This window comes from Perissodus microlepis, chromosome 15 (genome assembly GCF_051167445.1).
Source record: "Perissodus microlepis isolate ML-2025 ecotype Zambia chromosome 15, ASM5116744v1, whole genome shotgun sequence".
Taxonomy (NCBI): domain Eukaryota; kingdom Metazoa; phylum Chordata; class Actinopteri; order Cichliformes; family Cichlidae; genus Perissodus; species Perissodus microlepis.
In genome coordinates this window covers 8,686,495-8,713,582 of record NC_140475.1, presented here as the reverse complement: position 1 = coordinate 8,713,582, position 27,088 = coordinate 8,686,495, and the positions used below count along the sequence as shown (strand labels likewise).

The 27,088-nt window shown below is 39.6% G+C and overlaps 1 protein-coding gene across 1 annotated transcript; it reads right to left on the bottom strand.

The window, feature by feature from the left end:
* Positions 1-4,364: 4,364 nt before the first annotated feature.
* On the bottom strand, positions 4,365-26,476 carry fndc4a (fibronectin type III domain containing 4a). The gene is made up of 6 exons (XM_084953513.1): positions 25,563-26,476; positions 18,446-18,561; positions 16,126-16,330; positions 9,230-9,319; positions 6,519-6,652; positions 4,365-5,232 (listed from the first exon to the last, which is right to left on the bottom strand). The coding sequence occupies exons 1-6, from the start codon at positions 25,636-25,638 to the stop codon at positions 5,191-5,193; spliced, it is 663 nt and encodes a 220-aa protein (XP_084809639.1). The 5' UTR covers positions 25,639-26,476; the 3' UTR covers positions 4,365-5,190.
* Positions 26,477-27,088: the final 612 nt, after the last annotated feature.

The following is a 27,088-nucleotide window of genomic DNA, read 5'->3' as shown; positions in this document are numbered from 1 at the left end:
AAAAAAAATGTGTTTAAGATAATAATCAATCACGCCTCGGGATTAAAATATTAGAGATTCATGGCAGAAGCTCTGACTCAGCCCTGACTCATCTAGGCATGGACTCTGCTAAACCCCTGAAGCTGTGCTGTGGTACCAAGATGTTAGCAACAGATCCTTTAAGTCCTGAAAGTTGCAAGGTGGGCCTCCCATGGATTGTACTTGTTTGTCCAGCACATCCCACAGATGTTCAATTGTATTGTAATCTGGGGAATTTGGAGGTCAAATCAACACCTCAAACTCACCGTTTTGCTCCTAAAACCATTCCTGAACCATTTTGCTTCGTGTCAGGGCTCATTATCCTGCTGAAAGAGGCCACAGCTATCAGGAAATACCATTTCCACGAAAGGGTTTACATGGTCTGCAGCAATCCTCCAGTAGATGGTATGTGTCAAAGTAATGTGTGGTGCCAGGTGTTTCGCAGGTAAGTGACCTACATGCATCTGGCCATGCATGTAATGCAAGAGAAGACATGATTCATCCGACCACACCACTTCCTTCCATTGGTCCGTGGTGCAGTTCTGTTGCTCATGTGCTCATTATTGGCATTTTCAGTTATGGACAGGGGTCGGGAATTGTCAATTGTGAATTTCAGCTTCAGTAGCTCGCCTGCTGGATCTGGAAGCAGCAGGCGAGCCTACCTTCGTTCCTCAAGTACAGTACATCAGTGAGCCTTGGCCACCCATGACCCCGTCGTAGGTTCACCACTGTTACTTCCTTGGACCACTTTTAATAGATGCTGACCACTGCAGATCAGGAAGATGGGAAAATCCCATTTTTCCTGCTTCTAACAAATTAGCTTTGGGGACAAAATGTTCAATTGATCCCTAATATATCCCACCCACTAACAAGTGCAATGATGAAGAGCGAATCAGTATTATTCACTTCCCCTGTCAGTGGTCAGAATGTTATGTTTAATCAGTGTATAGAGAACTGACTAATCAAATTCATGAGATCAAAGAAGGCCTGTCTTCTACTTTAGATCAGAAGAGTTAAACATTTCAGAGAAAACTTCACTATGATGAAAATGCTGTATGACAGACCTGTTGTGTGTCAGAAATCACTGACTCTGTGAACAAAGAGTGTGGAGTACCCGGCCCACCCTCAGAAAGAAGATCAGCTTGTCACGAGTAACAAAGAAAAGTGGCAGAAAATCTCCACTTTGATGTTTTCAGAGAACTCACTAGAGACTAAAAAGGCACACTGTGTTATTTCATTGTATTGTCACACTGACAACAACAGCATTGTTAGTGTGCTGCTTCTGCTTCCATTACATATGTGTAAACTGGGGTTGATGCAGCACAGGCCTTGTTTTGTTGATTATACTGGAGTGCATAAATCTTTCCACTTAAACTGCTCTCAGCTCACTGCGTGACGAAGCAGAGCTCACCTGCATGTCATGTCAGCAAAGTCTGCAGCAGTCAATTAAACCCTAGTGCATGAAAAGAAATCGCAAGAGTAAGAATATTCAGTATCATCACCAGTTATTTTTTTATAGCAGCAATAAATAGCTTTGTCATTGTTTTGCTTCACGAGCGGTAATCCAAATCACCTCTGGACATAGACATTAAATTAAGGTCACATATGATGGGGAAAGAAAAAGGCTTATTTTCATTTAGCTCCGCGGGACAAAATATTACACTTGACGTAGTTAAACAGTCATTCTAAATTTGAAATTACTGTTTAACTTTCGAGGGATATGTTGATTACCAATGTCATATTTGTCCTTTGTGTCCCGGGATATGGCAATGAACAGCTCATTTAGTATTCATAAGTGTGTAATTGATTGCTAATAGCCTATTTAACACAATTTTGTGATGGCTAATTAGTGACTGATAAGGTGCTCTGCCCTGCTCTAATGGCTTAATACTGTGTATGTAATAGTTGTACCATTTGATACTGAGACTCCGGAGAGACCAGCTTGTGGAGGTCAGATAGGCTGACACTTCACTGCAGTTGAGATTGTTATCATAGGGAGGGCCATAACCTGCATTTCATTTTTAGCACATTTACTGATGTAGTTATATATATATGGCTTTTCAGTGCCTGTGAACCATCAGTGTTGAATTTCTCTTTTCATATTCATGTATATGCATGTGGGGCCAATATGAATATATTTATAAAACTGGAATTTTAGAACTCACAATATAAACTGTAATAACTTGCAGTGAGGTTGCAATAAATGTCTTTCTATATATCTTCATTGCCCATCTATTTTGGCTCCAGTACTGACAGACAGGAGAAAGCTAATATTGGAAAGATGGGGCCAAGCAATACAATAATGAAGGTAGACTCCAATGCAAACCCATTTTTTTTATAGATTTTATTTATTTATAGCCTCACTATATCCCTGGATCTCTGAATCACATCTAAAATCTAACCACTTGGCCCTAACAGCCCATAAATCACCTGGACAACTAATAAAAATTGTCTGCTGTGCTGCACGGGCAGTGAGTTAAGAGGGAATACAATATTACCTATTAATCCCCAGGACACTGTAATCTCTTTCTATTTTAAGATGTGCTGTATTCTTAGATACTTTAGTGTAATTACATTTTTGATTAGGAACATTCTAGTTTAAAGGCTAGATCAAATGGCTCATTGTTCTCTAAAGCACCGCAGCAGACAGTCTCATAACTAAAGGCTCATTATAAATAAATGCAGCAGCCGCTGGTGCGCTAACCAACTGTTCTGAGCTATTTTAACGTGTAAATATTGTAAGTAGATTGTTTATTATTAGCAGCAAATATAGGTATTTATGTGCATTCAGATGTTTGTACCATAGATTGAACAGGGCAATCACTCATTCATTGGTTTAGAAGCCTGAATTTTGAAGCCTCAGCTTTAGTCCTATGAAGTGACCATATTTTGATATCAGCTAATTCTGGCTAGCTTGGTAAGAAAGCTGCATAGACTACATGGACGCATGGCACAGGTGCTTGCTGAAAAAGTTATAAGTGAAAAATACCATGTTGTTTATCAAATATTTGCTAATAAACTTACTCTGAAATCCACCAACACCACCAGAGTTCAAGAAAAATTTAAGTCTAGCAGAAGCTAGCCTAGCAGAAACAGTTGCATGTGTTAGCATCAACGTGTCAGTGAAAGTGGTTACAGTGCTAACAATGCATAGCTTAGTACATTTTAAATGAGTCAAAAAATTCAATTTTTATATCTTTAAACGTGTTTACATGTGTTGAGTAACAGACATTTTTGCTTTGAAGCCAAATTCAAGTGGCCATTAAAAGAACTTCAGTTTTCTCAGTCAGTGTTGGCTCTTTTTTTTCCACTTTGATCAGCGAATAAAAACATCCCTGAGTGGTAATGCTTTGTTTGCTATATGAATGTCATATACGGTTTGTATGACATTAGTCTAGAGATTTTTATAGAGTGTTTGTCTTATTACTTCAAAGAAGAGCTTAAACACAGCCATTTCTCATGCTGATTTGGAGAGCTTTAACAAGACATGACTTTATCTCCACCAAGTCCCTGTGAGTACCCATAACAGTACATGATATCACTGTCCCAGCTGTATCGTGATCTTTTCTCTGGTCCTTAAACCTATTGGGAAAAAAACCCAAAACAAAACACATAACCACAAACTCAAATAGAAAGTTAAGTGACAAAGGTTTGGCAAAGGTTTAGAACCTGTAAAATAGTAAGTTTTTACTGATGAGATTTTTATTTATTGATTTTTTTTTTTTTTTTTTTTACTTCTCCAGCATATTCCAAAAGTTAGTAAGTAAAATTAAGTAAGTAAAATGTATTTATGTTGTGTTTTGGTAAGAAACCAGCCACAAAGAGCTTTTATGTTGTATCAGAAAAACTGCTGTGGCAAGATAGAAATTAATCTGTCAATTTTTAAGTGTTGTGCACATTTTCTACCTGGAAGTGAGGAAACCTAGTTTAGATTTTGGCCACCACATCATTAACAGGCTAATTTGTAGCTCTTGGAGAGTATTACTTGGATTAAAACACGTTTTTGTGAGGGGGCTTGCCAAGGAATTTGTGCATGAAATGCACTTTCCTGGTGTAAGTCTCACTCCCGCTTAATGTACACCATGCATCTTTGTAACATTTGACGTTCTTTTTATATGTCAGAGTGCAATTTGTGCAACGTTAAAGTGATTTATGCCTTTCGGTGAGAGAAAATTTATTACATTAGCTGCAATTTAGTAATGGGAGTTTCAAAAGAAGCTTTATTTTACACTTTAGAAAATACAATTTGCAGAAGATGTACAAGATGTGAAATAAAACACTGGATGATAAATGACAGTGCCTTTTTCTAAAAGCAGATAAAATAGAAGAATAAAAACATTAAGAGCTTAATTGTACTGCAATCATGTTTATTTCCCTATTTTGGGGAATCTAGCTTAGAATGCACATTGAAGGCTATTCTGCACGCAAATAACTTGCATGCAACTTTATTAGGAAATGGATGAAGTATGTACAGAGATATCTGTTTTACATGAGGTATGAAGAAAAACATCCAGACCAGGGCAGTTCAATTTTAATATTAGGTTAAAAAAAACAACTAAGAAATGTAGCAAATTCATTTTAGATTAATGTATTTGCTTTCTCGCCTTATTAGTCTACTGACTGTATTCAGAAAATAATAGTGACCAGGCAGTTTTTAATACTATTTGCACTTGTCTATAACGTGTGAACGTGGTGTCTAATTGCACATGCCAATATCAAAAATACACTGCGTATTTAAAGTCACTAAGACAGGCTTCCCAGAGATTATACGTCGTATTGTGTGTATTGTATTGCAATAATATACCAAGCACCTGGCAAAAAGACATCAATGTTAACTGCACCATGGGTTAACATTAATCTATGTACAATAAACCCGCAGGAGTAGAATTCTGTTGTACTTACTCTGTGGTGTTTCTGTGTGTAGGCATTTGTGGATTTCTATAGGATTACTGGATGGCATTCGGAGTGTGTCTGTCGGTTTGTGTTGCATTTTCCTACAAATACTGGGTGCATGCAGGTATTTTGTCAACACTTTTTTTTTCTCTGCTGATGACCAACAGAAGCCTCGTATATTTCTCTCCTTTTCTCTACTTTCATCCCCCCCGTCAGGGAGAAAGGTCGAAACGCTTTGATGGTAGAAGAGATGGGATTTTAAGTTTGGCTTTCTTCTTCTCAAACTTCAATGATGTTGATTGATGGCACAGAAGGGTGAAACTGCAAAAACAAAATACAAATAAGTATTAGTCACTGCTCACATGGATGCCTTGATCTCAGAATTTAACAGAGCCATTAAACGTGGTATTAAATGTGTGTTTTCAGTTGTATCTTCTATAAAAGGATAGGATAGGAGTCTCTTTACCTTAGGAGTGTGAAAGCCTTACTGTGCTTTAGGTGTAGTGGTTAATACATTTGCCATCAGCTATAGCAACACCTTAGGAAATAAAGTAGCAGCCATGAGGCTAAACAAACTTTTTATTCAGCTCTATCTTTTGTTGAACTTGATACTTTTGATACTTTTGTATTTTGTTTGGACAGTGTTGGCTCATATGTTGCAAGCCACTGCTAGCTTACTCAAGTTGCACCGTCTTATACAAAACAACTAATTTTAATAATATATAGATATAGCTCCGATGATTGATCAATATCAAGAAATGTCAAAATTTATTTTGCATGTAAAATACTTTAAACATGTATTTCCAAGTTACATCAGTTGATGAATTGTTAATTTTCTGCTTTTTCAAAGATATGACAAAATGTGGCCCCACTCTGTCTTTAAGGAGCAAACTGTATGCTGTCACTGTCTCAATAATAAATGATTTAAGACATTTATTGGGTTCAAGGTAAACCAAGTGTGTTAGTCACCAAATCTAAGAAGAGAAAACTGATCCAAGGTGTCTGACAACTACCTAATAAGGATGAGAGAACTCAGTGTCTAGCAATGTTACATTTTTGCTTGAGGTCAAAATTCTCAGTGTAATTGACCTTGATAATTGATTGGTCGTGGGCTCTGCATTAATCTATCCACTCCAGTCTGATGCTTCTTTAAGGCTCTGCCGGTGCTTTATCTACGCATTGTTCAAGACAAGGGACTTAATCTGCACTTTTAACGACCAGCATAGTCTCAGGTTTGTACATTTTTATATGTGCAAATATTGGACAGTTGCCTACTGAGAAATGGATGATTTTGTTCCTCCAGTGGAAATTTATTAGATTGGTGTGACTCAGGTCAGATTTGTGATAGCGTACAGTGTATTACTTCAGCCATCAACTCAGGGAAAGTTTCAGCTCAACACTGCAAAGTGTACAACTAGTATGTCAAGAGAGTGAGAGAAAATAAACTTTTGTCATAGCAGTGGAATATGAAATAGCAATACATATGGTGTGTATAGAGAGACTTTACTTTGATGTATATATACAGCTGTTTGAGGCTGGTGTGAAGCTTAACAAGAACCGAATTCAAATATTTCCGTCTCTGTGTGGCCTCAGTCCTGAGACTTCACCTTGCTCCTTAGCAGTCCTCCACTGTGGTGCTCTGGCGTGCTTCTTTCTGACGACGGCTTGGCCTTCTCCTTATTGTTGCTGGAGTCGTTGTCCTTAATGATGTCATACTGCCGGCAGAATAGGGCAATAACAGCTGCCAGGAGGTGAGACAGGGGCACATTTGCAACACACACAAAAGAGGATAGGAATTCAGTCGTGAGGCAGCTGTCAATCACTGTCATGTCACCAATTCCTCTAACAGCACATGCTGAAATGCCATGTGGATAATGGAATTTTGTCCCACGGGAGGGTGACGGCTGCGCCTTTATCTCAAAGCTTGGAGGAGAGTCATTCACTATACTCTTTGCTTTCTTTCACTGCTAAATCTGCCAGATGCAGATTTGCCTCCAATTTGGATAAGTACTGTATATTCTCAATTATCTTCCTTGCTTCACTGAGGTCATGAATTTTTATGGGGGCGCTTTTATTAAATATTCAGAAAGTGATATACAGTTCTGGTAATGAGAGTTACAGAGCTGTTCCGAGACGCATTCATTAAATTATTATTCATGCATCATGTAAGTCGTCTCCTGCATTGTAGCCACGTCATTCCCTCTGCAGCAGAAAGGTACGAGTGGGTACTTCTGCATCTACCCTCATTGTTTTGTCGTAGAATTACAAAGGCACTTGTGGAAGTGGAGAATGAGAGTATCCGCAAAAACTTCAGCTACACAGCTTTGTATGTCTGATTGCTGTTTTTCTTTACACTTTAAGCATGGTTTAGTCAGGACTAAGTTAGTACATTGAAATCTTAAACAGAATAGCAGAAAAGATAGCACTATATTAAAAATCACTTAGTTATACCACACTGCTCCAAAAATTAAAGAAGCACTTGATCATCACAATATAAGACAGACAGTTAAATGTTAGAACATTAATTTCTCGTTAGTAAGTTTAAACTGTTATGAATCCATCTCAGCTGCTTCGGTGCAAATGAAAGTGACAACAGGTGCACTGGAGAGGAAACCGCAAGACAGCCCCTAAAAAGGTTTTGCAGGTGGTGGTCACAGACCATTGCTCTCTCCTTCTCCTTCTTGACTGATTTTTCTCTAGTTTTTCTTTTTGTTAGTGTGCTTGTCACTTCTGGTAGCATGAGACAATCCCAGAAGCCCATTCAGGGTTGCACAGGTAGTCCAGAATCTCTAGGATCACGCAGCTACACATGCTGTCACAAGAAGCTTTGCTGTGCCTCCCAGCAGTCTCAAAAGAGTGTGAATGAGTTATCAAAACATGGGTAGTTACATAAAGATTGATGCCCTTCTGCAGTTACAGTGCTGTGGAAGGGCATCAACCCAACAGTGGGACTTGTATCTGCTCCTCTGTGCAAGGAGGAGCTGGAGGAGCACTGCCAGAGTGCTTCAAAATGATCTCATGTGCAGAAATTTGACCAAACTGTCATGAATAGACTCCCACTAAAGGGCCCAGTGTCCTTTAGTGACCTGTGCTCACCGACCAGCACCATCCAGCTCAACTGGCATAACTGCCACTAGAACCCAGCTCACTCCACGAGCAAAAAGCAAAGCTAGAGAAAGATTGGTCAGGTTATATATCTGTGAAGGTTCTCAGTCATCCAGGTCATCGTAGTCTAAGGAGCTTAGAAAGAAAAGCGTCTGGACTTCTTTAAGTTGCTTGAAGACGTTTCAGCTCTCATCCGAGAAGGTTCTTCGGTTAGGTTGGATTCACGATGGTTCACGCCCCAAACTGCACTGATTGATATTCCTAAAGTGTAACTGACTTTGTGTTACACTGACAGAATCAATTGTTCCCTATTATTTGATTTGATTTCTTTGAGCAGTGTCTTAAGTTTTAACTCTAAATGAATAAATTCAAAGAGGATCAGGTAAATCCGACATTAAGCTTGACTGATAACAAATGTGGAGTCCATTATGAATATGCCACACGGGTTGCTTCTTGTCTTTCACTCCCACTCTTCACAGCTTCTGCGTTACCTTGGTTTCTCTCATTAGTATTATTTAACATCTCACTCCGGTCCTCGTGGGTGGGAAGCCCTGCTCCTAGCTGCCTGACAGATACGCCACTTCTCATTGTGCCTCAACACTTCATTAATCATCGCACTACTTCAAAGGAGAACCCCAGAAGACGAGAATGCTCAGAAAAGTGTGATGTTGGTTTGACACTGCTGCGCAGTCGTCAGATTTAGTTTACAGACAGACCCACTCGCATTTTTTTGTACTTTAGCTTAAACTTGATTGCTGTGCCGCAGGTTTTACCTACTGTGAAAAAACTGTCCCATTATAGTTCTGACTTTTTTTTTTGCAGAGCTTTCATTTAACTTAAAACAACTGCTGTAACATTTGCATTTTAGACAGTACTCAATCTCCTGTCAGACTAATGATACCTGAATATAAGAAGTAGTCTCATACTAAATCAGCTGATCCTGAATCAGATTCAGGATTCTTTGTTTTATGTTTTTTCTTACTTCATCAGTGTCACGCCTGTTTTTACTGATGCTCTGTTGTGTATGGTGGGTGCAAGGAGGAGTGATGTTGCTGTCATTGTACAAAGCACACATTAGAATTATTATTGTGACTAAAGTGATCCTGAGTGAGCTTCACACTGAATATTAATTCCCCCCTCTTCCTGCTTGTTGGTCCTTCTTTCTTTTCTTCGTTCTTTCTTTTTTTTAATTTAATGAAATCTACAAACTTACCTGCCCACATGACCAAGACCACGACAATTATGATCATCTCTCCAGTTTGTAGATGTCGAGACTTGTCCAGTCCCTGCACAGTGGGGTCATCTTGGAGAGAGGACAGACAGTAAAGACAGAGCACATCAGAACACTAAATATAAAATCTAAGAGGCACTGCGCATTTAAATACAATCCACAGGGACATTTTATGGAGTAGAAATAACAGTCTGGCACAGTCTGAGAGAGTCTGTCTGCTTTATAATATGAATCAAACTCACTTTGTGTCTGCATGGATTGACAAAAATTTATACTTTCTCTACCCTTCATGACAGTTATGCCATTTAACAGAACTACAGTAGTTTTGGTGGGCATTCCCACACATCAATCTTGTAAAATTAATCCTCCTTTAAGTGGATTGACTAGAAACTTTCCACTTTCCAAACTGCCTCTCAGCTCGCATGGATGGAACTCTTCCAGAGCCCCACTCTTCCCAATTGCCTCTTTTATGGAATCAAGTTGTCAAGAAACTGGCTTCAAATGCCAGACACTCAGCTCTCTTTGCATAAAAACAGTTAGATAGTTGGGTCAATTGGAGTGTCACATTTTTCCCCATCTTGATAGTGTGAGGATGTCAGCGGCGAGAGGGCAGGAGTAGGAGTACATCGTCAAAATCAACCACAAATTAAAGAGAAAAGCAGGATGCTAATTTGCCAAAAAGACTTGGAACCACATGTAAAATCACAGATGACTGGATATTTGAAGGGATTAAAGCTTCTTTTTTTTCTTAGCATCAACTTCCATCATTTTGTTCCCATGGATACCAATATCTTGTTAAGTTGTGGTGGAAAAACTGTGATAGCACCTAGGATTGCTGCCAGCTGTGGTTGTAAACCTATGCCACAAAAAACAAAAACACTCATTCAGCTTTATCCAAACTCTAGTATGAGTGAAATATCGAGTGTATGTCCAGTACTGAGGCCTGTGTTACGCCTCCTCAAGACTACCCAATCAGCAACCTCGTGAGTGTGATGGTCTTTTGCTGTGTGCTATGTGAGAGAGATAGGAGTTGCATCTGATATCCCAATCTGATGAAAAAGTTCTGAACCTTATTTTGGACTCAACATTTATATGTAGGAAGGCTTGGTGTCTACACTGCAAGATACTTCTGAAAACGTAGCCGGGTCTGTGCGTAGAGAGACTTCTGGTGGAAGCGTTGGGTTGATGACGGCACATCAAAGACCGGCTTCAGAGATGAATGCAATCTGTGAGACTTCTTACTTCCCCACTGAACTTCTCGTTCCTTTTAGAAGTTTTTTAGTTGATCTAATGATCAAACTTCACTTGCAAGAGCACACTGGTACAGGCTGTATAGTGTGCATATACTACACTGATAAACCTAACCATTATAACCTTGTATGTCTCCTTCTTCTGCCACCAAAACAACTCAGGTTTCTAATGTATCTGACACCAAGATATTGGCACCAGATCTTTTAAGTGTTGTAAAATAAGACTTGTTTATTTGTTCGATGTGAGTGGTCATTACCCTTTGGATCATTGGCTTATATATGCAGAAACATGATGCTGTAATAACACTAAGATCTGAATAACATTTCCATGTGTTGTTTCATTAATTTTTTATGTTGGTGGCAGACTCATATATGCTGTGTGAATTTGTGCTACAGAGGAATGAGTAGATTTCGCTGCCTCCTGCACAACAAATAATTTGTGCAGAGATAATTAGTCGACCCTGCTTCTGCTCACCCCCTAATCCCGAGATGTTGGCTGTGGCTGTGAACTGCGACAACACACCAGGGATTCTGTGCTGATACCACAATGGTGCATCATTGAAGTCTTTCATGATGTTTACTTTAGAATGAGCAATTTTATTTTAGGCTGCATTGCTCCTTTAAAAGTTTTTCCACTGAAAAAGTTTGCTTCACAATCGGACTTATTAACTGATTATCACAATGAAAGTAAATACAATTTTTGTTGCAGCCATGTTTCCCAAAAAGTTCAAAAGTTGAATTGTCCCGCTTGTAGTTTGGACGTGTTGCCCAAAGACATGAACATTGTAACACAAAAATATAGCAAATGTGACGAAGGATGCCCCATGCCGTTGAGCAGCTGAGTTATAGAAAACAGCCTCTTCAGTTCGCAATAACAAATGTAACACAGTGATAAACAAGCTTGTGCCCCAGCTTTTGTCATGCATGTTGCCCCCATGAAAGTCATAATAAGCATATACTTATAATGCTTATACTTACATAGTATTATTAATAATAATAAGAGTATTTCTTTGCAGCTATTTTGGTTGCATAATATTCTAGAGTAATAGCCTTTAACCTTATATAAATCACTGAATGCAGATAGAGATAAGCCCAAGTATGAATCATAATGAAGCTATTAGACAGTGTGTGGCATGCCTTTGTCTCACTGCTGTTAATAGGAGACCCTATAGGTGTAGCTTCTGACTCAGTAGAGACAGCTAAGCTCTGCTTTGAAGCATCATGCAGTAATTGTGTCTAAGGGGACCACCTGCCTAGTTAGGTTAGACTGCTCAAAGTCTTCATCCTTTGAAAATACTCTTCCTTTTTGTTACACCGTGTGAAGTGGATTGGAAGTTACTTGGTGTCAGCGGTTTCTTCTCAGTTGCTGGGGAATGATTTTTGTGTTTGAATCAAAACGTGTTAGTTTACCAAACTTTGTCTGAAAGTTTGAATCTTTTGCGAACCAAATTCATGTGACTGGAATTTAAACTAAGCTTATCTAACTAAAATTAATTCCATTCAAGTGCAAGTAATTTTTTTAAATTTGCAATTGCATATGCATGTATAGTACTGTGTAAAAATTTGAGTCATTCCTCATTTCTTCTTATTTCTTCTTATTTTCTTCTATATATATATATATATATAAATCTTCTTGGTATAGTTGAAATTTGACTGAAAGGGGAATCAAGTGAAAGCCAGAACTACAGCTTACTTCTCTTGAAGGACAGGTGACACACATAAACATACACTCACATTAAAAGCTTTCTGTGAAACTAATGAAGCTGAAATAGACTTTGGAAAGTGATGTTGATGCTATAAAAGGAGTGCTGCAGTCTATTCCAATGTATTTATTGAATCTTGCCAGGAAATACTTCATAGAAAATGGGAGGATGCAGAGTCTGACCAGCCCAGTTAAATAATATACACCAATATGTAATCACATTATTAATAAAATTGCTTTGTTCACAAAAAAGAGAGAGAAAAAACCCTCCTATTGATTCATATGTATCATAGCTCTGACTCTGGGTTGTCTGGTGTATACCACAAATCAATTTAGTTTCAATAGAAGGCACTTGGCTGTGACAAAAGACCTCTGAAATGGCTCTGTGGTGCTGGAGCCAGCTAGGATAAAATGACTTTTATGGAACAACAGTCAGCAGGAAGATCTCCAACAAAAAATATCACATGAACTCAGTGCGCATTAAGATTTCAAAAAATTATAAATTACAAACATAACAGACACTGCGTTTTCTGTTTGTTTGTTTGTTGTTAATATGCAGAAATTTAGGGGAGTCTTTTTTTTGTTATTGATATTGTGATAAATAATAAGCTAGCTGAGTCTGCTGTCTTTTCATCTGCTTGATCCCTTGTAGTGTTCAGATATTTTTATATGCGTATTTTAACATTAAGACATTCACTCCTGAATGTGGAAAACTTATTTTTATAACCCAGTTGTGGGCTGTGACCACCAGACAGCCTAGTTCTGTTTTTAACATGTGGGTGAATGCTTAGTGAAAAATGGGTCACATTGGATTCCTGTAGCTCAACCTGCAGATCTTATTATAAGAGTTAAACTGGGACAGGTTTTCATGGGTGAAATGTAAGAATGGATGCTGTCATTGATTGGAGAATCACAATACTCTACACCCTCAATTGGTGTATGATGGTTTGTGTGAGTCACACCACGTGTGAACGTAATTCATGGTAAAATGGTAAATGGCCTGTATTTGTATAGCGCTTTTCAGTCTGAATTAGGTTTGACAAGAAAATTGAAATCATAAATACTGATACAGGGTCAAACAAGAAAAGAGAAGTTGAGTAATGCGGTTCACAAAAGTTGCACCTAGAAACTTGATGTGATTGGACTTTAAAGCTTGGGCGTGAGGAGTCAGCAGTGTCGGCATTAGATTTATGGAAAGCTGACATTGATGTCTTTTACGCACCAAAACAAAATCCTACAAATGAGGAGCATCACTGAATGGGCTGTTTCTCTGACCCAGTTGGATGACTCGAGAGGCTACAAATCCTGATTAATGTTGCATAATAAATCTTTTCCAAGCGTCTGCACCGGCCGTGTCTTTGCTCTTGCTCAGCAATTTATTGAGATATATTGATGGTTATTTAGCTTTCCGAGGTCAATTTTTTTACTTAAAGAAAACTTAAGTTAAAAACACAAGTGCCAAAAAAATAATTTCCTGAACACTTAATGTAAAGCAACAGGAAAGGAATGCAATGTCAGTTCCTGCACGAAAGCAGACTCGTGTGCTGAGCGGGAATTAGTTTCTTTCTCTTTGCTTTCGCCAGGCTTGCCAGCTTAACTAATGATACGCAACCTGAGTCAGCCGAACAGAAACATTTATGATTCCCTTGCATCAGCACTTCTGTATATTCACGACTTTGACAAGACTATAAAAATCACAAAACAGTTTTTGAAGCGTCAGGCGTGTTTCTAGAGCAATGTTGCCGTTATTCTATGAGTTAATGCGTTTGGCTCATCCCACAATCGTGGCTGAAGTACTGCGGAGAAGATTAGCAGAGGACTTTGCTCTGAAGTATATAACAAGCAAATAGCCTTTTCCACATCTGAGCTGTATGAAATTGAGAGATACTAAACTTATTCTCTGTAGGTCACGGTCTTCATTTTTTCTCCTGCCCGCGAGCTGATCCGACACATGGAATATGAAGTGTTCTAGAGTTTGAACAGGAACACCCAGAGTGATATAGAGCTGCATAAATTCAGAGCAGTTTGGCAGCAGACCTGCTTGAAGCTTCTGTCAATAATATGTTGGTTTCTAGGAGAAATAAAACCCCTCACCTTGAAACCCACTACCCCCTCCCCCCCACCTGCAAGAGAGCTGCTCTGAGAGGAAGCTTCTGGTTACTTGCTCTTGTCTAACCTTTACTGCATCTCATTCTCAGTGTTAGGGTGCTTAAAAGCATTCAGGAGTAAGAAGAGGCTTTAGCGCAACAGCGGGAAGAGTGCCTGTAATGGGTTGCTTCTGCCTGTGCCTCGGGAAAAAGGCACGTGGCAGACTGTGTAAAATTAAAAGCAAATGTGTTACATAATGCACAAAACTGGTGCTGTGGCTTCTTGTGAACTTATCAATTCTACTGCACTTAGACAAATTTGACAGCATCTTGCCCACCCTAACCCAATCGTTTATAACGATTGTTTAAGCCAATCGCAGGAATCTGGCACTTAATTAGACTTCCACATGTCTTATCTGGTAGATTGGTAGATTGTTCACTCTTCCTGAATGTATTTTGTCAGGTTGAATGTGTGATTTCTTATGGCTGAGTTAAGATTGGGACTCAGAGCTCACTTCTGAATCGTGTCAATATGGGTGCTTTAAGATGTTAGAGGTCTGTTAGAGCAGCTGTGACACAGTAGATCTCTCTGACACTTTGATGATTTTTTTTGTTTTATTGTACTCTGTACACATTTATGCCACCATGTGTCACGAATTGCAAAAAAACCCCATAAATAAATAAATAAATCGATTAAAAAATGATAATGCACAGTAGGTGTTGCATCGACAATTCTGACACAATCACCCAGTGTAAGGTTTATGCCATAGCTACCCAAAATTTTGGTAATTACAAAAATCATATTTTATGTTTAGGAATGGTTAATCCAGCAGTATGTACGGAGTCTTTAATCTGAATTATGTTTTTAATGCCAAAAAATAATTATTGTTTCTCATCTGTAAACGTTCAATTTTTCAGTTTTACAAAAAAAGTAAGAAAACATTTAAAATATATATATTATTTTTTAAATTAAGATGCTAAATTACAGTTATTCATTGGAATTTCTGAACAGTAAAATGAGTTTTAGTGAATGTTGAATGTTGTGCTTGATTAAGTTGCGACTTCTCAGAGTCCGGTTGAGTGTGCCGCCTCACATTTGGGTGTAAAAACATGAATTCAGTTTGTTATTTTCCTAATAAATGAGAAATATAATTTTTAGCTTTAAACAAGTTTTTGACAGATTTTGTAATCTCCAAAGGACTTATTGTACTGTTTCAAAGTTTGGTTGTCTTCCCTTCTACACATTCTAAACTTCTATTCAGTCTTGTGTCAGTTTTTCTCTGCATCCATCTCCAGATAGGTTGGCTGCAGTCCTGTGGCCCTCAAACTTATTAATTAGATTTCATCTCTGGTTACAGGATTCAAGCTGCTTGGAGATGTATTGTAGTCTTCACCTTCATCATGCCTTGGCATCCTTTCTTTCTTATCTCCTCAGACAACTTGCTGCTTTTGTTTTTCCTTTTCGCTGTTCTGTGTGGAGCACACAATAATACCAAACACCTAGTCGCGTACTTCTCTGTTTAATTAGTTTAATGACTGATTATAAGATTGAAGGCTCCTCGGACACTAAATGAAGAGCGTATTCAGTTTGAAACACAATAGCAATCCACATATTTATCTCATTTTGAGAATCATTTTGTTCTCTTTGCAGGACTGGCAAGAATTCTGCTCTTGCCACATTTTGTTTTTCTTTCCACAGCAGGTCTCAATGATTTGTAAGCGTAGCAGTAATCTTGATCATGTCTGTCTACAGCTTCAATGACTCATAGCATGTTGTGAGACCCCCCCCCCCCCCTTTTTTTTTAGAGGAATTTTGCTCAAGGTCTCAGAGTACCATACCTTGGTTGGAGCTGTTGGAAGGGAAGCGGTCTGACTTCTTAAGGGTATGAAAATGGACCTTCTTGCTGGCTTGACTCTCGCCATAGAGGCCAATAGACTGGACCTGAATGATATAGTTTGTATCCTCCTCCAGGTCCCAAAGAACGCAAGAACGGCTGGTTGTGTTGACCTCCCGGATGAATCGCTGCATGTGTCCATCCTGCCTCTGAATATTTGAATAGAAGAAAAACAAAACGACAGTGAATTGAATCCAGTTCTCTATTATTTGGCATGAATTCACAACAAATGTTTGCATAGTGTTTGCATTGTAACGCAAACACTATAGAATGAAGTCTTGAGCTAAGCATTTAGGCTGGCACCTTCTTGGTTCTTTTAAACCAGACATTACAAATGAGGGGTGTCTCTGCTGCCCACTCACACTTTAACAATTTATCAAAAGTTAGGTCCACCCTAAAGCATAACCTGCTCTATGATCTGTTTTCCTTGCACTATCACTTACAAACCAAACATCATGTTGTGCAAAATAAGACCAGCAACCCATTTGCTGATGGTTAGAAAGAATGCAGATTTTAGGTCGTTTTGCACTGACAGATTATGTCACTGCTTAATATACACTCTGTGGTAAAGACCCACCATACATATATTCTAGAGCGAAACACAGTAATTCTCTTTGAACAAGACCTCGAGATTCGGACCAAAAAAAAAGTAAAATCTTTTTTTAAATACCAGTCATAAAAATAAGATACCACAAATGTTTTAGAAATCTGCCAAAAACTAAACATCTTTTATTTACCAGGCACATAACCAAATGTAACTTCTCCGACAAGTTAGAAACTAATCAAGTTTAACATTTAACCACTAAAACTCATTTTTCTGTTCAGGATTGCAGGTATATAAATGTAATTAGCATCTTAATCAACACATAATGAATAATAATGCGCTTTACTATTTTTTCAGCTTTTTTGGTAAAACAAAAAATAAGAAAAATTCATGGATAAACACAATAATCATATTAAAGCGTTAAAAATAGAATTTGGATTAAGGATCTTGCACATATTGGTAGAATAACCATTACAGAAACATTTAAAAATGATTTGGATATTTAGCAATATTGTTAATGCGTGAAATCGCAGGGTTCAACAGAAAGAGCAGAGTAGATTCAGTGATTACCAGTTTGAGCGACATCGTTATCAAAGGGACAAAGCATAAATACAACCTCAAAATGGCCTTAAAGGTAAGACAGTCTTTGTTTCACCTCATGAGGTTTTTTCTTTATGCTAGTGCTGTAGTCAACAATGTATTTCTCTCCAGTGTCATTAAAAAAACAATCAGGGAGGCCAATGTGAGGTAGAGGTGACCAACCAGAAAATATTCCAGGTTCTGGTGAAAGTCATGCTGAGTATTTTATTATATTAGCAGTTGGCACTTTATTTTCACCATATGGGGTCTCGACTAGGAATTGATGTCTGATTAAGTTAGACCACAAGTGCCGGGAGACAAGTTTTCACAATCTCAAACTTTATCTTTGACTTCTCCGAACGCTATTGGAGCAATCAGGACCTAAAGCAAAAAAGAATTACTCCTCCAGTAACATGCAGGGATGTCAGCGCTCACAAACAATCTGCACTTAGAATGACGTCAGGCCAAATGTCTTCTTATTTATTTCTATGGCTGCGCTTGACAGAGAGATTTTATTGTTGGGGGGAGAAAAAAAAGTCATGTAGCTGTCTGTAAACAATGAATAATCTTGTGATTAAACTGCCATAGACACTGAAGGCGAATGCTGATGGTGTTCAAATGCAGCTGCTATACAGGAGGAAGAAGGAGAGTGGGTGTCGTGTTCAGCCCATCAGTCACACTGAATGAAAAACAAAGTAAATGGGTGCATAATGTTTTCAGCTGCGTAAAGCGTAAACATGATTACAGCAGCATATTGCATTCTGTCATTCGTTGTTAGCATTTACTGGCTTTCCTATTTTAAGCCTGAAATTTTTTCATTATGAAAAAAAAAATGCACTTTTGGCAGCGTCACATACTTCTGTGCATTCATGTTTTCTCTCTGCAAATTGGGCATACCAGGTTTTATTCTAGCTTCACGCTAAGAGCCATGCTCCATTCAGCCAGTACCAATTTTATGCAGGTAATTATTATTATGCACCACTTCACCAGTCTACCTGCTGGCATGTTGGCACCAAAAAACAGGAAATGATGAAAGCTTATTTACAAATCAAAAGGGTTAAAACAACAAAAAAGAAAGAAAGAAGGAAACTTTGAATTTAATTTTCTTTCCTTTTTTTGCATTTGAAGTTTTAAGAATTACCTGCTGTGAGATGGAGAAACCAATTATTATGTCCCCCTCTGGAACTTCCCATGATATAGTTGCCGAGTCGGCTCGCAGGTGCATGACAGACACATTGACAGGAGCTGGTGGCCGGTCTGGAGGAGAGTAAACAGCAAGAGAGAGATCTGTTAATCCAGCAGCTTTTCCAGATATTTGAGTAGACCCACGCCATCTGTGTTCATGAAGGGTCTCTAAAATCGTGCTGGTACTCTGAAGTCTTAGATTCAGAGAACCCACGTACTCACTTCTTTCAGTCTTACTTGTAAAATGTAATGTACTGTACTCATAAAACAGTATGTGCTGCATAAGGTCAGGAATAGATCTATTTCTACAGGCATCCACAAACCGTTAGTACACTCTGGACTTATTTTAATTATTTGTAATGTTTGTTTTTGAAGGGACCAGTATTTTAACCCAAAAGTTACAGTAAATGACAAATAAATCCATTTAAATAACCTGTGTACTTGCATTTTAAATGAACCTGCAAATATATTTGCACGAGTCCTGACAAGCTTCTGGGTCAGCCTGACTGACTAGCCTTATAGTGGTCTATATCATGTTCACCTCTCTAGACAGGGTTATGCTTCTTCAGCCTGTCACTTTGCAGCCATCTATCATGATTTGGTTGCCAGTACACATGCTGATTGCAAAATGGGAACAAAAGCGGGGGCAAGCGAAGAGCAGGAGAATCACAGAGTGACGGGGGGAGGCCTGAACAGCGATAAGCAATCACTCAGGTCAGATGAATAGGTAAGATGGGACAGGCTCGACAGTTTGGAACCTGGACACTATCTGTGAGCCTTTTGTTGCTACCATTATTTCTAATGGCCTCTTGGTAGCTGGTGATATGTGGAAAATGTCACATGAGTGGAAATTTTCTGCAATGACATGACAAAAGACAAAATACTGGATAGCATCAATGAAGACCATGTAAAACATATACAACTGGCCCCTTTAAGTAAAGCTTGCTCTAACGATTCACCTCAAAGTGAGCATTAATTGACAGCTATGAAGTAAATTTGTACTTCAGTCACTTTTGTAAAGTCATGCAGCATGGATTTAATAATACATAACACAGCTGTCTTGAGATCACAGCATGTGCTGTGCATGGACCATAAAAGATTTTGCTTGAAAAAGAAAGATGAAAGCCGAAATGATGAAATTGAGAGGTTTTTCAGATGATGTGCGGTTTCCTGGCTCAGTCGCGCTTATCTACATACGTCTGTCTCTCTTCTTTTTTTTTTTATTTTTTATCTCTGGTACTCCTGCCTCCTATTTTATCTTTGAGAGAATCAGCAACAGCCGCTCTGTTCTGTGCAAAAGGTGACACTGAGGTGGATCCATGGAGCCCGGGTCAGACAAGGTTATCAGTCTCCCTGCCCTAGCTCCCATAGCACTACGTGGCACATGGGGGTCAGGGTCAATCACGAGCATGATGCTCGGTTTCTCTGGCTCATGACACGCTCGGATTGGTTTGTGGAAGGGAGTGAATGAGCTGAACAAGGGACCGGGCTAATTCTTACCCTGTGATGGAAAGCGCGAGAGGAAATTAATGTTCTGTGGAGATAGTCGGGGGGAGGACGGGGGAGGTGGTGGTGGTGGGGGGGGGGGTTGCACAGGCATTAAGAGGTTTGGAGGTTATATCTGCCTCATTGTGTCCATGTAATGAGAACAACTTTATGTAAGAAGGCACTATGCAGTGTTAAGACTGACAGAGACTGACAGAAAGTCTTGTATAGTTTTTCATTTTCTTTGAACTTTGGAAATCCTTTAGGACGTTGTACAATCATGGGTCAAACGACCTTCTGTTGTGACAGTGTTTAATTATCTTCTGACTGCGAATATGTCATATTTATGCTCAAATCTTTCATCACTCAAATTAAATCCCAACATCCTGGGTCTGACTGACAGTAATGGCGCCTTTTTAAAAAGCTCCACAGAAGCTTCAGTTGTTGTTGCAGCAGAGTTACCCGTGCTCGTTGTTTAGCGAGGTCACACTTGACTCTGCTGTCAACAGAGTGACAGACCATTAAGGCTTGATTGCCATCAGCACGTGCCCTAAAGTGAGCCTTCTCCAGAAGCAGGGGGCAGCATTCATCCCAGATGGGACGTGTTCATTTCTCTTTAGCTCATTGTCCTTTAGGTAATGAGGGTCACACGAAGTCGCGCATGGGTAAAGAAACAGCTCGTATCCATGATGTTCTGTCTGCGGATCATTTGGTGATGATGGAGCACGTGATAGTAAAGGGCAATCAGGCCTTGAATCATTGCTAATGTAATGCACTACGTGAAAGCCCGCTTCCTATATGGTGCTGTATCCATTACTTGCAAATTTGACTGGGACGTGCATATTTAAACCTGAAGCATGAGGCATTATAAATGCAGGATTTGCTGAAATGCTTACATTTAAAACTGCTATTCAATCATATGAAGGACTAAATAAACAAAATAGGTGTTTACATTTATAAAACTGAATCACAGCTGGCTTATTAGACAGCATTGTGTTTAATGTGGAACCCAGAAGTTCAAATGATCCCCTCTAGCTTCTTTGATGTTCTCCACTGCAGTAATGATTGTCATGGCAGAGACTTCAGTACTTGTTATCTGCCATGTGGCTGGGGTAAGCCCCACTCAACGGAATGCATTATGTAAGATCTGAAATAAAAAGGCAATAGGTACATCCCTCTCGGGATGTGGGAGCACTGCCAGGATGAATCATAGCTTATAGCCAAAGCAGAGCACATTAGCTAGTGCCCCATCTAACCAGAGTGCACACACAGACATGGAGAAAAGGCTGGTGGATCTTTGAATGGCTGATGAGCCGTGTGGAAATGAGCCCAGGTTGAGTTTATCGGAGCCAGATAAAGGGGCGGCATCTCTTATTTTGACCTCTATGTTTGCTTGCGAAGCAGAACTGCCTGTTTTCTTATTGGCTGCTCATGCTTTACACCATAAGACTGATTGGAGATGTTTTATGGTCAGAAAATAAAAGTTCAGATTTACTGTAAGAAGACAGCTTATGATGCTTTTTATCCCAGCAAGTTTGATCGCTGTGAAAAATGAAAATAAAAACAGAATTCAGTGATTTTGAAGTATTTTAAACTGCATCTTTATGTGAAATTAGTACAAAGACAAAATATTAAATGTTGAAATTAAAACATTTTATAGTTCAAATCTTAAGATTTGAGTCTGTCAACACAAGACAATATTTGGAATACGGGAATTTTTAAGGCTGGGAATAAGACATTATCCTATTATGCCTTCATCTCCTCAACAGCATTTTGTAGGTCTGTCCCCGGTCAGACCCCAAACTGTCTTATCACAGCGCTGTGATTGAATGTGTGCAAAATGAGATTTGTTGTTGTTTTGCTGAAATAAGCAACGCTTTCCCTGGGGAAAAAAAGAGTTGTCTGGTTGTGTTGCTTTGTGTTGTGTTGCTTCAAAATCTTTTTGTGCCACTCAACATTAATGGTTCCTTCATTGATAACTTGAGCTTCAGTTAAGTTATCTATGCCATCAACACAGTCATGGATGCTATCTTACATACTTTCACTAGCTGGGCCTTATTTTAGGTTGGGCAGCATTTTTTAGTAGATAAAGGTGAATGGCTTAATGAAGAATTGAGCTGCCATTTGGGGAAGACCTCGATGGGGACTGGAGGAATCTCCCGGACCTGGCAGATCCCCATGTACTAATGAGAAGTGAAGAAGTGAAGGGAGTGGAAAACCAGGAGAGAGGGTGGGGCACAAAAATGAGAACAAACAGCTTGGGGGGGGGGGCATATATAAAAGAAAAGACCCAGAGGGGGCGTGTTTGAAGGCGTGGTCCTGCTCGAAAAAGAATTTAAACAAATTCAAACCTAATTTCACCTAAATGTAAATGAGCTCCTACACTGGACCATTTTTCTGATCTTTTTTTATATCTGATTTTCTTCACACACAAGAGTTTTAACTTCCACTTTTTGATGAATAGATGAATTGGGTAGTGATCGTGTGTGTTGTTGGAAGTGTTTCTGTGCCCATGCAGTGATGTCCACTACAGAGTTATAACTGCTTTCAACACACTGTCTGAGTGCCTGAAGATCACTGCCGCTCATTGTAGATATTCAGCTTTGTTCCCCATGTGTAGAGATTTTCTAAATCTATTAATGTTATTTCGTAAAAGGTTCATGAAATGACCATATATAAAAAAAAATCTGCTACAGCTGGATATCACAATATCTGACCTATTTTATGGTGGTTTTCCATTCTTCCCACATTTTTTTAATGAATTCAATTGAACTGAATTGATGTTTTCTGCAGTCTTTCTATGTAAACGTCTACACTGATGCTGCTGCTACTTTAAAAGCTGCCTAACATGAATTTGTGTTTAGTTAAGAGGGCATAAACGGTCCAGGGGGACTGATGTGTTTACTGGTAAAAATACATTTAAAGGCAGAACAATGGCTTTTTTTTTTAATGTTCCTTTATTATTAGTCACATTTCAATTACCTCTAAGATAGTGACAGTTTGAAGGACTACTTATAGTTTAATCCTTATCTAATACTTATAATGTCAACCTCCCTCGTAAAATTAAACTCTTGCTGACATAAATAAAGGGAAGAACTGAGCCTGAGATTTTGACGTGTTGCCCAGTCAATCTTCAAATGGCTTCATCAGGACATATTTCAGAGTCAGTCATGGGAAGTCTAAATGTTCTCCTCTGCACAACAGGAGGTTGTCACACATCTGCTTGTAAATTGCCTGCTATCGAGCTTTTAAGCAGTGCTGTGCTGCTTTTATTTCTGCTGCAGCACCGTGCGTCCCTGTATTACCTGCGAATGCCTTTTCCCCCCTTGTTTCACTCTCAATCCTCTCCTTTCTGAGACTCTCTTCTTTCATACATGATGTCATGCAGGAGCAGTGATTTGATGTGATCTTAAGTCTCTCGCTTCAATCCACTTCTCCATCTAGTTTTGCAACAGCAGTGTGAAGTGGTTATGTGTGTAAACGGGCCTGGCTAGCTCCTGCGCCTTTTCCTCCACAATTCAGATCCCCTTGACTGTAGGACCACTTAGCGCCCCTTTCCTTACTGTAGGTACCCTCTGTGTTATTACTCGCAGATCCAGAGGCTGTGAAATGGCAGTGAGACCAGATGGGACACGGCACCGCTCTAAGGTTAATATAATCACTGGCCCAACCTTGAGCCTTTTCAGTTTCAAGCTGACATCACTTTATCCGCCTCAAAGTGTAATGTGCACCAACAGTGGTTGTTTACTGGTTTCTGCAGACATCTGAACAAGACAAGAGTGACACACAAAAACCCGCTGAAAATCTACCTTGCGTTTCCCCCTCGTTATGTGTGTGTGTCTGTTTAAAATAAATACCGTGTCACGGCAGATAATTATGACAAGATGGGCAAATATTGGCTTTCATACTAATGAATTCATCTGTAACTGAGAACATCTATTTGTCATGAATATGTCACCAGGTTTATGAACAGCATATTGCCAATTTGAAGGATGATATGAGCCCGGCAAGCCAGTAAATCCAATAAGTTTTCATTTACATTTGTTTAGTGTCTGATGCTCCGGCCTCATGTGGGATCTATTTCCTAATGTGCTTGCTTTTAGCTTGTGTGTGAATGTTAACGTAGGTACTAGTATTCAAGTCTTTTATATCACCTAGAATGACAGAAATTGAGTGTGGATGCTTGTACTGATTGATTTAAGGAAGAACTGCATCTCACTTTTGGTTTTGTCTGGAAAGTGCTGGAATTTTCTCAAAAATTGGAAGAGCAGTGATGAGTTTAATGCGTTACTTTCAAGACCGGTTTTTAACAAGCTGCAGAAAAAGCTTTTGGCCCAGATGAAATAAGACATGAAAATAAAGGAAAAATTAATTTCAGAACCTTTGTATTACACTAACATTTGCCATAAATACACATTTTCATTTGCACTTCCAAATGACTTAAAATGATCCTTTTCCATACCCTCACCATGCACCGAATTATCATAAAATTAAGTCACACCTTCTTCTAAATGACTTTGAATCCAGCACTCTCCTAGCTTAGTCTGGACTGGCAGCAATGAATCCAGCATTTATTTCAATTTACTTTAAACCTCAGAGCAGCCGCCACATTTGTATCTGTGAGTGTAACATTTATGTGTTCAGCAGTGACAAGCTTCAGCTCTGGGCAAACTCCACAGAGATCAGAGATGCCTTTTTGCGTCACATGTCAGCCACAAAACATTCGGAAAAAAAAAAAAAAGCTCTGAATAGGTGTCTGAGGCAGACAGAGCACACCCACCCACCCACAGAAACCGTGAAGTGCCAATCTGATTCTCTCAAGGCGCTATCACATGTAGGACTCAGTTCCCTTGAGAGGCAAGGGGGAAAGTGATAGAGGTAGACAGATAAAGAGACAGAGATACTGTAGATGCATGCACACAGAGGCTCAGGAGACTTCTATGGCAGAAATAGCAAGGATTCATACATTTTAAGCCTGAAGCAGACCTCGCAATGGAAAGAATGCAAACAAACCACAGTTTATGCACTGGTGATCTGTCTCTTTGCTGCATTGAACTTAAGGCGCCATTGGCTCTGCAACTAGTGTTGTTGTAGTGAAATTAAATGTATGGATTTGGATGTCTAACTAAAACAGGCTTAAACTGAATTGTCTTCAGTAGAATTGCACATAATATTACCTTTAAATTGAGTAGAGGGGAAACAAGAATGTGCTCTTTTGACAGACTTGTTAAAATAGTTTTTGGTTTGATTTTTGTTCATCTGTAATCAGGCTATTCAAAACACCAAAGGTATATTTAAAACACTGCAAACACTACATCTGGTTTTATTAGTGATTTAGAGATAGTAAATAAGGTAAGAATAGTGATAATGTAAGGCCCAGATCACACAGCAGGTTAAACAGGTGTTATAAGCTGGATGCAACGGCATAATCGTATTTTAGCACGTATTTGATGTATATGAATGAGTTGTGGGATTGAGGTGCGTAAACCCTTCCAAAGGGCTGTAATAGTTTGAGTAATGGCGCATTTTACAAGGCTACAAAAAGGCACAATAATTAATTTGAGTCTGCTTGAGAGGCTCATACTTACTTGCTCCGACCAAGAACACATCGCTGCCAAAAAGCAACAGGACCACGGAGTTGACAAAAACAAGAAGACGAGCCATGCCTTGGTGGATGTATTTGCTCTTCTTAGATTAATGTTAATATTTTTTAATGCAAATCTCCTATTATTGAAGGGTTACTAAATTACAGCAGTTCATCTTTTTTGCAACGTGTTGGAATTCCTCTCATGAATGGAGGGATGAGTGAATGAGCTCCTGCTCCTCCTGCTGCTTCTGGCTGAATCGGGCTCGATCTGGTCAGTAAACAGATAACCTGTGAAAGTACGTAGCGAGCCGCCTCCTCAGAGACATGTTGTCTTCATTCGGGCTTTTAATCCCACAAGTCCTTCATCCATGTTCCCGTGCGAACCGAGACCGAGTCTGCTGTCCTTCTAAACCTGCCGGTTGAAATCGTACACCATCACCACCGACCTCCGGATCATCGATCATCCGGTGAGCTCAGGTACGAGCAGGTTGCCGAACAATGTGATGCTTCACAGCGGGGTCGCCGGTCCCCCCACGGCCCAAGGGGACGGCGAGGGGCTATTCAAATTCAGCACCATGGACAGCGCCTAAGTTTTCCAGTTTCCGCCGAGCCCTCACGCTCTAAGGTTTTTTTCCCCTTTTCTTCTTTTTCTTTTTTCCTTTCTTTTCTTTTCTTTTTCTTTTCTTTCTTCTTCTTCTTCTTCTTCTTTTTTTGTTTAACTGTTTACAGCTTCGGACCTGTATGTGTTTATTCACGCACGGCACGCGGGGCTGGTCATCCTGCGGACCTTTTTTTTATTTTTTATTTATTTATTTTTTTAAATAGCCCTCCCCCCACCTCTCGCTCTCTCCAAGTAGCCAATGAGACCAGCGATGTTCCTAACACTTAGTTCTTCTGCCGAAGCGCGCGCATTGCACTGATTAATCCTCCACGTGTCATCAGAGGAGAGCAGCAGCTGCACGCCTACCTGTGCGCGCACACCCTCCTCCAGATGCTTTAATATTTCAGCAGCAGTGCCAGGGGCTAATGTTTACCGCAATAGGCTGGCCTGCGCTGTGAGGGAAGCAACAGGGGAGTGAGTGAATGGCAGTACAATGGGACAGACAGTCGTTCCACCATCCAGCTGCAGAAGGTCGATGTGCCTCTCACCCACCGCACACTGCACAGCGCCCTAAGACACGCCAAACAATCAGGAAGATGAATCACGTTGATAAGCTGAGTGCATTGCCTCATGGGACGAGCGTTTCAAGCCAGATTGCTTATCTACGGGGAATCTGCCAGCCGCACGCAGGGCTACTGCGGTCTTTATTCAGACAAGAGGAAAGAAGTCATCAAATATTTGGGTTCTTGTTACTGTAAAGCAGGGGACGGGTGGCAAATCTTTCAATAAAGAAGTAAAATAACACTTACTCACGTACCCTCTCGAAACTTAATCGTGCGTTTAATTCTTTTTCATAACTCTGCCAACTAAATTAGCACTCCTAACCTTTTAGTGTCCAGTTTTCTGTGAGTCTGAGCAGACGGATG